Raw genomic sequence first — 13,329 nt, forward strand, 5'->3', positions numbered from 1 at the left:
AGAAAGCAAGAAAAGACAGCTTCAGTTTCTGGTGCCCCTCTGGGCAGGGTTCCCAAAACATTGCCGCCCTCCCCTCGGGAGCGGTGCCCTTAGTCATTCTTGCCACCCATTCAGAGGTACTGAATATATGCTCTCCCCCCACCCACCCACCCACCCCTGAAGTCCTTGAAATGGGCCAGCCGCTCACATGCTGGGGGTTGCGCACGAGTCCTCGGCAGCTCTGGCCCCTGTCTCCTCATTGCCCCCCAAGCCCTTCGTTAGGCCAACCGGTGGCTTCCCTTGTGGATGGGCATTGTCAGGGTATCTGCCTCCAGTGGAGCCTTTCTTGCCAGCCCTGCTCAGCTCTGAGGCAGACCAGCAGCTCCAATTTCCTCACAGCACTGAGTTAATCCATATGATCATGACTGACGACTCTGCCACCGGATTTAGCAGCCCTGGGAACAAACAGGGACCTGTGGGCAGCAGCGACCCCGCTCCCTTCTCACTGACCTGGCATGGAGGCAGTGGGTCTTGCAGCCCTCCGTGGGGCAATGTGAGCTTGAGGAGGGAGGAGGGCATTGCAAGCATCCAACGAGTTAGGGGCCACAGTGTCTGGCCCCAAAGTATATTTCTTGAATTCCACAGAGGCAGTGTCCAGCTAAGACTGCAAAATGGAAATCTGGGATGACTTTACATCTCCATTCCTAATTATTCAGTCCTGGAACCTGGACTGCCTACATTTGGGAAATTTTGGCTCCTTGTGCCGAATGTTTATGAATTCCGAAGCAACCTCGGTGCCAGGTGCTCACCTGCAGTTCTTCTGAAAGCATCTTTCCAGTGAATATTCTGAGCTCCCCAATACGAAAAGCAGGTTTCAAAGCAAACCAATCTCTTAGAATATCTCCTCACCCTTTTCTTATGAAAAGACTCCCCACTGGGAAACAAAAGTATCAGCTGTTACAGGTCCAAATCTTGTGGGATCAACAAGCTTTCACTTTGGCAGACCTCTGGGGTGCAACCTAGCACCATTTCTGACCCTGCTAAGACCGACTTTGAGAGTCTGGAGATTCAGTGGTACAGGCATGGTGGAGTGAACCTCAACTGCAATTTCGCTGCTCCTGCCCCATGGGACAGCATCCCTCCCACCCCAGGATCCAGCCGGCCCCAAATGTGAGTCATTAAAAGCTTTTCCCCCAAATATTGGACCAGGACATTTAGTGAGCCTGTTTTTCAAAAGGTTGAGGATGTGGGCAATACAAATTTGCTTTTTGTATTTCTGTTGCTGATGTTGTTACGATTAATTGTAATTGTTGTTTGCTATCTAGAGTTACCTATTAACCTGAGGAGAGTCGTATGGCTCAGCTAGTCACCGACAGCTGCTGTTACTGATCCATGCAGGCAGCAGGCAGCAGAACCAACCTCTTGTAGAACCAACTTGAGCAGGGTCACCTTCCTGGAGGAGGCAATGGCTACAGCTGAGTGATGGGACCCTGTTTGCATCTAAACCATCTGTTTAAATTATCTCTGGAAACAGAATTCTGCAGGGTCTCATCTGCATTAGGTGAGCAAATGTCCCAAGAGGTTCACTTGTGGGTGGAAGCAGCTTTACCCATTGCTACCTGCGGGCTTTATGGTGGGTGGAAGGCTGGTGGCCTAACTGTAAATAGTGCTTGTCCCCCACCCCTTCCCTAAGACACTTCTGATGATGCTGTTCTTGAAATGGTTCCTACCTTTTTGATGTAAGCCATCCAGAGTCATCTGGAATCAGGAAGCCTCTAAGCTGAGCGAATGTTCACATTCTTAGGGAACGCAGGTTTGGCATGCTGGATTCTTCTTTTCTTTTGCATCCCAACCCAGGCATTTGGGTGGGCTCGGTGTGCTCTTACGCTTTTGCCAGGTCCCCACCCCTCCATTTCATTTACTGGTTGGGCCACCCCTCTTTTTGCTTTCTCCAGAAGGGACCGTTTGATTGCACGGGGTGTGAGAAACGCCTCTGCTGAACATGATGGATCATTAGCTGCCAGCCAGAGTCAGCATTTCAGAGGGTAAATAAAAGGTCCGGCCTGGTACAAAGCCGTTTCCTGGGTCAGTTCCCCTGTGCGGTTGGCCCTGGAAAGCCACTTCTGTCTGCATCGATTCTGGGCTTGGGCCACTGCTGGGATCGCTTGAGTGGCTCGGGCAGGTGGGCAAGGACTCTGCCTTCAGGCAGGGGTGTGATCACAGAACCACTGCTCACTTCTAGTTGTGTTTCTCCACGTGCACAGCTCTGGCCAAAGGAATTTTCTCTGCTGTAGCTGGAATTCTCTGCATCTGTACAAGAACTAAGAATGGCAGATTTCTTGTTTTCTCTGTTGTCTTTTTGCCTCCTGCAGACCCTCTTTTCTCTCTTTTTCCCTTCATGGCTTCTCTCTTGCACACACACCCTCTCCTCATACCAACAATTTTCCAAACTGTAGTTAGACCGTGCTTTAACACTAATGGAATGGACAATGAACCAGTGCTCCAGCTAATTGAAAGGAGATCTGCTTTGGCAGACCTCATCTTTCTTAAGGCTCAAAAATAGGAATATCCCTCCACCCCCCTGGATGCACCTCTCAGCCTGTGAAAAATGCAACAGCTTGGGAAGCAGTTAACGACACCATCCAAATATGACTCTCTTGCCAGAACATTAACTCTGTTATAAAAGGTTAGGCAGTCAATCAGATGTTTAAAATGTACTTTCCCCACTGCTGGAACCTGGAAGACTCATTCAGTGTATATATTACGTTATAACTGCATCTCTGGGCCGAAGCACAGTTGGCTACCCAAAATTCCAACCCAGAGGGCCAGCAAAGCCAGCCAGCAACCCTGTGGGCTGGTTTCATCCCAACATCTCTTCCAGCCCACAGCTCTCAGTCCCTGTGGCAGAATGCCTTTGATGCATTTCCACTGGTCTGCAAGGAGCTAACTTTCTATTTTCATTTTTTTTTACCTGCTGTAAGACCCCACTTGTCTTTACTGCATTGGGTACTACCTTCAGCCTCTTGAAGAAGGGGAAAGTAACAACAAAACCCTAATGCAAATTGGCTCAAATGTTACGGTGCCCAGACCTTGTTCCTTCTGGTGTGATGAAGTGCAGGGTTGGTGGGAGGATAGCCTGGGAAGTTCCCTTGTGTCCCGTCCTGTGCTCCTGAGGAAGAGCAGGATATAAAGGGGACGGCCCCATAATGCATCCCTGTCTGGCTGCCTTGCTGGTTGTTCTGGAAGCATCTGCTACTAGTTTTGCAGAGAAGGGAAACACTGCCTCTGTTGTTCCGTGTCCAGCTCTGCAAAACCTTTGCAGGGGCCAAACTACAGAAGCAGAAAGCTTGTCCACGGTTCGGAGCTCAGATCAAAGGCTCAGCGGCAGACCAACCTGTTATGGACCGTAACTGCTGCAAAATGAAACAGAAGCACAATTACTGTGCATATGAGGAGCATCAAGTGAGATGAGGAGATAAAAGACTTGTACCTTTATAAAAATTATGTCCTCTTCTTTCCCGTTACTACAAAGTTTCACCTTTTGCCTTGCTTCTTTCTGGTTTTTTTCTGTTTTAATTATGGGCCTTGCAGAGGAAAACTAAGATCTTTATTCCTATCCAGTCTAGCAAATAGAGGTGGTTTTTAAAAAATAAAAAATAAAAGCTATGCAGTACCGCGTGGGTCTAGAAAGTGCCGGACTCTGTCTCCCCACCCCCGCCCCATTTTGTGGTTCAGAACCATGGACAGTAACCCAGAGTTGCCTTTTGCTGCTGTGAGCCACAAATTTTGCTATGATCTTCCATTATCTTCCGCTTCCTTCCTCGTAACAACAACAACAACAAATGAACCCTTAGTGGTAGTTCTTCTTTCTGTGAATGTGTCGTCAGAACACTCTGCCTGATTGTGATCCCTGATTTTTTCCCCTTTTTCTGGACTGTTTCATTTGCCATATCATTCCACATTGCTGGTGGGTTTTTTATGCCTTTGAGTCGGTGTGGACTCCTGGTGATGCCCTGGACGGGTCCCTGCAGTTTTCTTGGCAAGATTTTGGGAGCGGCTTGCCATTGCCTCCTTCCTAGGGCTGAGAGGGAGTGACTGGCTCAAAGCCACCCAGCTCGCTTTGTGCCCAAGGCAGGTCTGCCTTTGTTAATATTTCAGTTGGAGGCTACAATAGACATTAGGTTGTGTGAATGTGAGCTGGAAAAGCGTTTGAAGTGTGGATTGGTTGCCCTGCTCTCTTCACCAAGATCTCTGCAGGCTTAAAATGCATCCTTCGGCGTTCACTCTAAACCAAATGAGAGTTGGAGAGTTTCACAAATGCAAAAGTGTGCAGCGTGTTCAAAGCACCATCTTGCTGTCTGCAGCAGACCTGGGGGAGATGGCTTCCCCCCCTCCCCCCTGGTGAGTGGAGGTGAAAACACCTCTGCATGGAAAGATAAAGCACCAGCCAAAGCGAAGGGAAATGAAACACGTCTGCATGTGGGGAGGCTTTTGCATTCACTGACATTGCTGCCTGTCCAACATCCATCTTGGGGATATGGAGCCAAACCTGAAGGAGCTGCAGGTGCCCCAGAGGCATTGGGCACTTCTCCTCTTTTCACAAAGAAGCCGCCTTTGACAGGAGCCTCTGAGCCCCAGGAATGCCCAGATAATTACTGCCTGGCACCACCTCCCCCAGATGTCTGCAAGTCTCTTTTCCGAGAGCCTCTTGACGAAGCCCGACTGGTCAGCATGCTGCAAATGTCCAGGGACTGCCCAGTTCCTCCCATTCTCAGCCACCTCTTTTGCATCCATGCCATCACAGTTCTCCTCTGCAGCTACTTCTAAAATAGCCTTTTTACTTTTGCTGTAAGCTGCCTTAAAAGCCTGAACTTTCAAAACATGTAACCTGAAAATGAGGCAGAGCACTCCAAGAGCGGGGAAATTCATCCCTTCTGAGCAGGTGTGTGTAGGACAGCTTCCCCGTGCATCATTCCCCGGGCTCTCATTTGTCTTCTGTCCTGTCTGCCTTCAGAGGGACCAACATCTTCCAGCCAAACTACTGTATATCTAAACAAAGATTCACTGGGCTCCTGCTCAGCAGTATCCATGTAATATCTTGGCAACAGGGTAGAGCTGGTTGTCAGTTGGCTTGCTCTGGAATGTTTTCCTGGCTTCCCAATCTAGCGACAGCCCTGCATTTCCTGGTGGACGGCCGTCCCCCCATTCACCTGGTGTGCTGAGAACACCACCACACTCCCAGAGTGGTTTTCGACATCCCACGAAGTCAGTTCACAACTCTCAGTCGTGAGTTGCCTCTTTCTCCATTTCTCTCTCTCTCACTGCTAATGGCTCTGCAAATGCATTTTGGGTGTTGAGGTCCTGAGATTTTTCCACTGTTGCTCTGAAAGAGCAAAGAGCTTGCGGGAAGCAGCGGTGAACGAGAGACTTGGGGTGTTCCTGAAATGAATTGAATGAATTGAAAATCAAACTGCTAAATCCCGTTTCCTCTCTTCGGCGCTTTGGACAGAAGATGCTTGTTTGCTGGCTTTTTCTTACCTTGGTCTGAGGGACAGGCGTGAGCCGGTCTCATCAAGATTGAGATTGCTCTGAGGGACTGAAATCTGCCCTTCTGTTTTACTTTTGCTTTCCTGCCTATAAAATGGAAACCGCGGTTTTCTTTGCAGGCCCCTCTTAAGGGAGGCAGAACAAAGACTGGAATGCTTTGCCCGCTCAGATGCAGCCACGCTGAATGCCACTCACAGGTTTAAGCCCCAACTGTTATTTCTGTAAATGGATCTGCTGGAGAAACAGCAAGGCAAAGGACACTGGTCCAGCTTTTATTCTGTCACCAAAGAGCTTTCAGTTGTGGTGGGGCTGATGCTGTTCTCCATCTTAAATACTCCCAGGACCCAATTTAAGCCAGCAAATGGGATAGCAGAGCTGCCACTGGAACCAGGGTCCCTGCGGATTTTCCATCATTCCTTGTGCAAACTGTGAGTGTGTTTATTTGAAATTCAATTAGAGAAGTCTAATTGGGGGGCAGCTGGGTGAGGAGAAGGGTGACCAATGTCTGGCATGCACAGCGAGAGGCTGTGCATGAATCTCTAGGTTTCCTGAAGGTCAGCAGAGCTATCTCTTTTGAAAGGACGAAGACCTTAATCAAATCCTGTCACATTAACCATTTATTACAAAATTTGCAGGGCAGACCCAGAGATGGTGGGGAGGAATTCATGGCAGAGGCCACCTTTTTGACATCTGTCACTGATGGGACCTAAGCCACACACTGCATCCACTTTCCCTAGCATTGCCTCCTCCAGATATGTCTGCTTTTCAATCCCATACTTACTGGGAGTGATAGGAATTGTAGTAAAAAAACTGGAAGCTGCCGGATTAGGTTAGACCAGTGTTTCTCAACCTTGGCAACTTCAAGAGGTGTGGACTTCAAGTCCCAGAATTCCCCAGCCAGCATGGCTGGCTGGGGAATTCTGGGACTTGAAGTCCACACCTCTTGAAGTTGCCAAGGTTGAGAAACACTGGGTTAGACAAAGTTGTTGGCAGCCCACAGCTAGATTTCTCCACCAGCACCATTTTGTTGTGTTGGTAGGTTGAATCAATAAATTAAGGCTCCCTGTTCAATGCCACTATGAAAGCACTGATGATTGAAATAATTTGGAGTGTGACTCTGGGGGCGGGTGTGTATATGCACAGATGCACAGTCTAGCTTGAGTCCAGCTATTTTAAAAAAGGAAATTCAGTCAAACTTGTTTTTGACTTAACTATGACAAACCTTTCGCCAATGACCATCACCTCTGCTGGTGGCACAGAGTCCTGTTCAGGAAGGCACATCCTTCTTCTGAGAAGAACCAACTGATTCCTCCCCTTCGGACTTAGCATTCAATAGCAGCCACCCTCAGTGGTAGATGCAAATTAAAAAGGAGGAAGACATGCCGGTATAAGATCAACAGAACACATACAAGTCACTACACGGACTTCTCAAATCAGGGCCTTTTGGTTGCCAAGGACTGAATTCAGAAACCAACTTGTTAAATCTAAAAGGATCCCTCGCTGTACTTTACTCCCCATCATCCTTAGCTATAGTTGTCTCCTATCTGTCTCTGGAGCTTGGTTGCCAGCTGCCTGCATCCCTTCTCCAGCCAGCAGAAACCAGGGGCAATTCTCAACCTGCACTCCAACTTTGATTAGGGCATAGCCCATGCGAATGGGCAAATGGTTATGATTTTTCCCCTTTTCCATGAAGTGTGTGGCTGGTTCTCTCCAGCTAATGAGAGCCTTCTTTCTTCAGAGAAAGCAGCGCTTCAGTGTGGAAATGAGTGGGGGCTTGCTCCAGACACTCATCGGCCCACCAGCTTCCTCCCTCCCTCGATGTGTCATTGCAGGCCCATTGGTAAGGACTAATAATTGCAGCTTTCATCTGGACAAGCCAGCCAGACATGCTGCTTAATTGGGGGTGGGAGCCCAGAAGACAAGGCACCTTCGCTGATGGGTTGTGGGTTGTAAACAAAATGCCCAAACAGTCTCTGAAATTCAGGGCTTTCTGCCAGCATCACCTTCCAACAAGAAACCAGTGTGATGTCGCTCCACTTCAGTGACTCTTGGGTGGCTGTTGCGCTTGGGGACAAACGAAAGGGGAATACCTTCTCCGACCGTTAGGAGACAGTCCTAACAAAGTTGGCCTGGATATCTTAACTTATGGATGGAAGTTTCCTAACTAGTTGATGTGTTAATTTGGGGGCAAATAAAACATTCCAACAAGTGAGGCCTAATCCATTCACTTTTCATTTATTGACCATGAAGAGAGATACAAAGCTAATCATGCCCTGGAAGGTTGGCGATTTTTTAACAGTTTCCCCAAAATGAATTATGGACAATTTCCTAGAGTAAAAAGGATTGTTTTGAGCTTCTGAAGCTGTCCAGGGGCTGTCCTAGAGTGTCACAAAGTGAGATATTATTTCATCCCTGGATTCAGAAGATCCTACGTTGGGCTGGCTACAAAACATGGCACAATTTGATCATTTCCTCTTGAAGATGAGAGACTGCCTGCTAAGGTACTTGCAGGAAAAATGGTGTGTGTCATGCTAATTATATTTCTCACTCATCTAACGGGAAGCTCATCTTGACAATATCTCAGATTCTACCCTTCGTTTGAGAATTCCCAGAAAAGCTTTTCTCAGCAAAGCTTCTTCTTCTCTGATGGATACGTTTTTGCAAAAGCACACCTCCCTTTTTGAAAAGGACCAAAGAGCTTCCCTTCCTCACTTCTCTGGGGATTTTTCTGCACTGGGGCTCAGCTGCCACTGCGATCCAGACTTTGCTAGAAACAAGGGCCAGGCTGGGTTCTTTTCATCACGAGACAGACAGAATCCTCCAATAGCACCCAGGATTTTTCTGCAGCAAGAGGCAGAATGGGGGGGTCTCTCGGCATGCTTAGTGGGCAAACATCCTTGTGACCTGGTACCATAAGCAAGACTAGAGAGATGTGTACTTTTTCAATTAAGCATATTTGCCCGAGTTCAGGATGGAAAGCAATGCTCAACCAGAAAAGGCAGCATGTTCCCTTTGGTGAGGAAGCACAAATAAGTTGCTTTTTCTCAGAAAGCTCCTACCCAATTACACCTGGGAGGAAGACTTTATCCGTCAGAGCAGCTGCAGCTTCTGAAGGAATAAGAGTTCCAGCCTTAGCTTAATTCTGTTTTGCTTTTGTAGAATTGGAGATTCGTATTTTACGAAGAGTTGGGAATATTTTAGACCTTGCTTTACATTAGTCTGGAAAGTGGTATTCTCTGAGCCCTCAAAGCATGGTGGCATTTTTAATACATTTAGAAAGGCAATGCACATAACCACAGTTTTCCCTTCTGGCTTATTCTAATGTATCATTTTGTGCTCACAGATCATCTGTTCAAATGAAATGGATGGTGACACAGAGAAGTCAGTTCCTTTGACCAACATTTTGATCTCCAGGGAAGGAAAGAAGCAAGGGGGGCATAAAAAGTGGACTGGTCCGTGAATTACACTGCAGACACCATGCTGGGAATTGAACATTTCCCTAACATTGAGATCCCTGTATCCTGTGCAAAGGCTTTGATGGATCTTGTGAAAGGAAGTGACTGCAAAAACATTCCGTCGGCGGCAGCTCGGATTTGTTCATTGCTGACACCCAACAGCTAGAAGTCAAGGAAAAGGTGATAAAAGCCTTGGTGTATCAGGCAAATATACTGTCTTGTCCAGCATTCCTGACCTTTGCAGTGGGCAGCAAAGTGCCTCCATAAGGCCATGACTGGGACATGGAGATAAAGACATCTGCCATGGATGCTAGATCTGGAGTAACCTCTCTCTCTCATTCTGTCTGGAAAGGCATCTGACTAAAGGGGTGCCCTCCCAACTTGGAGGGGCTGCTCCAGATAGGGCTGGAAAAGGCTCCACCCCAAATCCCTACCTTGTTCCACAGGGACCCACGATCTGACTCCAGTAAAAGGCGGCTTCCCATGATGGTGGACTTTGGAGAATCACCTGACCTGTGGTGGCCTGTCAGACAAAGAGATCCTGAAAGGTCTGCCCATGCTTCCCTCTCTGGGCCAAAGCCAGGGGCTGGTTTGCCCCGAGTGTCCCTTATATGGTGGGGGGCTTTTCGTCCACAAGAAGTCTAGAATGGCAGCACAGTTCTGCCCGAGTTCCTCAAAGGCTTCTCCTTGCGCTGGGCGAGAGGAAGCAAGTTTCTGGTGTGGCGCCATGAAAAGGGAGGCAGCAGGACCTTGGGGTGTTCAGAGCAGGCTGAACTGCATCTCCTACTCTTCCCTGCTCAGGGTTTCTCGCTCAGGCTCTGCCCTGGTGGCTACGGCCAGCCGCCCAGCTTCGAGGTTGGCCTGCTGACAGATGGGGCCTGCCTTCCTCACGCTGCCCTTGCCCGAGGCCATGTAAAAGCTACGCTGCCGCTGCAGATCCTCCTCCGGGTACTTGCAGAGCCGCTTGAAGGCCAGACGGAACTTCTGGGACATGAGGTTGTAGATGATGGGGTTGATGGCGCTGTTGGTGTAGATGCAGACCCTGCAAAAGAGGACGAACCAGCGGTCCAGGTAGGGGTGCTCCACGAAGGAGTTCACCAACACCAGGGTCCGGTAGGGCATCCAGAGCAGGGCAAAGAGGCCCACCACCACTGCCAACATCTTGGTGACCTGGAGGAGAGAGAAAGAGCTCAGAGGTCTTCAGAGGAGATGGGGCAGCCCTGGGCCTGTAAGGCTAGCCACGAGGCCAGGAAATATTACATGTCAAACTAGCTTTCAAAGTTAAGATACATGAAATGGGGCCTTTGGTCACCGCACATGGCAGCACCTAGCCAGCCATCGCTGACCTCACAGAGCTAAGCAGACCTGGGTAGGAATTGGATAATGCTCCAGCTCAAAGCTAGCCACACCAGTTGTGCTCAAGAGGGATCACAGATGCTTTATTTTTGCAGGTATATCCACAGTGGTGATGGTGACAGGACCTCCTGCATGGAGCTGGCCCTCCCAAGTGCTTCGTCTTATTTTAGCATACAGCAGCGTTCCGCAACCTCAGCAACTTTAAGATGTGTGGACCAACTGGGGAATTCTGGAAGTTGAAGTCCACACATCTTAAAGTTGCTGAGGTTGAGAAACGCTGGCTTACAGGGTCAAAGTCACAAACCTTCCCGAGTGGCTGCAACGTTGGGCTGCTTTTTCCCCTCTGCCCCCTGACGGACCCTGGAAACTCAACCACGTCTGCCCACCTGTTTCCTGGAAGAGACAGGCAGCCTGGTTCTTGAGCCACTGGCTCTGCTCTGGCCAGCCTCGGGGCCATTCCTCTCCTGGCTGCTTTGCTCCCGCCAGCCTTCAGCTTGGGCAGCGGGACAGTGCAGGACATGGCTCTGGAGGAGGGCTTTTCCAATGAGGCCGTAGAGCACAGTGGTGAGTAGCAGCGGGGTGATGAAGAAGAGGGCAAAGTCCAGCAGGTAGATGGGCAGATAGAGGTTGCGGGAGACCTTGTAGCCACACTCCAGCTGCTGGCTCTTGTTAGCAGCCACGTCCACCAGGAAGAACCAGAGCATGCAGTACACCGAGGTGAGGGTCCAGACGAAGGCAATGATGCGCTTGGCTCGAGACCTGGTGCACACTGTCTGTGCCTTTATTGGGTGGCAGATGGCAATATATCTTGGAAAGAGAAGGGAGGAAGAGGGAAGTAAGAGAGGAGTTGACCTGAAAGGCAACATGGGAGAAAGAGTCCTCTCCATCTAGCAAGGGCTGCTTTGCCTGCTTCCTTCACCTGGGTCACTCCCTGCCTTGTGCAGAAGGGGGCACCGAGTAACATCTCGGTGCCCATCTGGGATGGCAGTGCCTCATGCGTAGCCCTTTGCACACACGCCCTTTGGGACAGCGTCACTCATGGCTCAGGAGAGAGTTTCTACCTGGCCTTCAGAAGGTCCCTGGTTCAATTTGCAGCATTTCCAGTTAGAAGGACCAGATACAGGTGATGGAAAATCTCCCAGAGACCCAGGTAAACCATTGCCAGGCAGAACAGAGGCTTTCTCCAGCATTCTGGCTGGGAATTCTGGGAGTTGTAGTCAACCTAAGTTGAAGGTTGATCTAAGAGAATGAAGCTCTTATGATCCATTGAAGGCAGTAACAGAAGATATTTAGTGATTACTGACCCAGACGAATCAACAAATCAGTGTCATACTTGTTGCATAAGTCCATCCCATCCTACAACCAGCTTGTGTCTGAAGGACAATGAATGTTTCCTCCCCTTCTCGCACACCCACTCAAGACATTCAGCCTGACAACCTCCTGGTAGGTTGGATCTACAACTCCCAGCCTTGAGCCATGCTGGCTGAAATTGAGGACCGTCCCCTTTGGAGGATGCCGAATGGGGGGCAAGATGGTTTCCTAATGTCTGCCCTTACCTCTCCACGGTGAAAGCTGTGATGGAGCAGGATGACGCATTGATGCCCAGGTACTGGAAGTAGGTAATGCCAAGGCACCCAGCAAATCCATAGATCCACGTTCCTGCCAGGCTGTCAGAGACGTTGGGCAGGCCAGCTGCCACCAGAACAATCAAATCGGCCACAGCCAAGCTAACCAAGTAGCAGTTGGTTGGCGTCCTCATATCCCGGGTGGTCAGAACTACGGTGACCACCATGGCATTGCCAATAATGCCAATGCCACATATGGCCAGCACCAGGAAGACTGAGATGGTCTTGTATTCAAGGATGCTGAATGGCAGACCGCTGCTCCCCAAGGAGATGTTGGTGGGGGTGTCTGGTTTGCTGTTGCTGCCATTCTCCATGGCCAGAGTTAGAGCAAGATGCTGCCTGGGGCGGTAGAAAATAGGGTTTCCCGAAGCAAGGACTCTTCTCTCCCGCCAAGACCATCAGAGGTTGTTTCCACTGGCCAAACTGGGAAGTCCTGGGGGTATGCAGAGCAGATGTTAAGATGCGAACCCACAGGAATGATTTCCCTTGCATGCACAGATCTCTGCCTATCCACAAACACAGCTGGAGCAACTGGTTTTGAAATGCTTTCCGCAGCTAGCAACAAATTAAAACAAAGATGGTAAAAAAAAACAACCTAAATCATTGGTCCTTCCAATGGCACTAATCATCAATTCCCAACATTCTTCCCTTTTGGCTCTAGGAATGTCTGGAGGGCCACAGGTTTCACCCCCTCTCTGCCCCTTTGTCCTTCCAGATTCTCTTCCAGGAACCCAGGAATTTCTGCAAGGAGGAAAACTCTTGCCACCAGGGAGCCCACATCCACATTCCAGAGCCCCCCCACTTCTTTTTTTTGCAGTGCATTCAGGCATTTAAAAGTAATTGAGTAATGATTGGATTAATCCATTTAAAGCCAGATAATTGACCAATTTGGAAGCATTCAGTCACTGACAGCTCTTGTTAGATCTTGACACCCTCCTTCTTGCTCTGTGTGTGTCCAGAGACCGAGTGGGTAAGAGAAATTTGAAGGGGGGGCTCCTGCCTCCTGATCTTAAACATGTTTTTTATGCTACCTTCCAACACCCCCAACTCAATGTACAAAAACCTATAAAAACTCCAGGCAGCAGGAGGATCAAAGGTGGCCTTCAAGTGGAAGATACGTTTCTTTTGGGTTTTCCTATCGGACTATTTTACCCTATCCCGGAGTTATCTTTGTTCAGTTTAGATTTTGCCCTACAGTTGGGGAGAGTGTCACACCACCTTCCTGGGGTACTTTGGGCAGAGTTTCGGAAGAAATGCACCACTGCCAGTACCAAGAAGGAGGTTCCACTTCTGACGACCTTCCAGCCATAAATACAGCAGCTGACTGCAGGAGCAGAGGGAAATATGCAACAGCTTCCAAACGTTTT

General features: G+C 49.2%; 2 protein-coding genes across 2 annotated transcripts in view; both read right to left on the reverse strand.

Annotated features, from left to right (window-relative positions):
* Window positions 1–13,329, reverse strand: part of PIEZO1 (piezo type mechanosensitive ion channel component 1 (Er blood group)) — a 362,810-nt gene that overhangs the window by 158,831 nt on the left and 190,650 nt on the right.
* Window positions 9,765–12,276, reverse strand: LOC134504119 (thyrotropin-releasing hormone receptor-like). The gene is made up of 3 exons (XM_063313153.1): window positions 11,894–12,276; window positions 10,724–11,144; window positions 9,765–10,151 (listed from the first exon to the last, which is right to left on the reverse strand). Exons 1-3 carry the CDS (start codon window positions 12,274–12,276, stop codon window positions 9,765–9,767), a joined length of 1,191 nt encoding a protein of 396 aa, XP_063169223.1.

Source organism: Candoia aspera, chromosome 11 (assembly GCF_035149785.1).
Source record: "Candoia aspera isolate rCanAsp1 chromosome 11, rCanAsp1.hap2, whole genome shotgun sequence".
Lineage (NCBI taxonomy): Eukaryota > Metazoa > Chordata > Lepidosauria > Squamata > Boidae > Candoia > Candoia aspera.

Excerpts from the sequence above, each read along its gene's own strand:
- LOC134504119 (XM_063313153.1), bottom strand. The coding sequence starts at position 12,276 with ATGGAGAATGGCAGCAACAGCAAACCAGACACCCCCACCAACATCTCC. Across the intron at positions 11,145-11,893 it reads ACAGCTTTCACCGTGGAGAG|ATATATTGCCATCTGCCACC; the intron begins GTAAGGGCAGAC and ends TCTCTTTCCAAG. Across the intron at positions 10,152-10,723 it reads CTGTCTCTTCCAGGAAACAG|GTCACCAAGATGTTGGCAGT; the intron begins GTGGGCAGACGT and ends TCTCTCCTCCAG.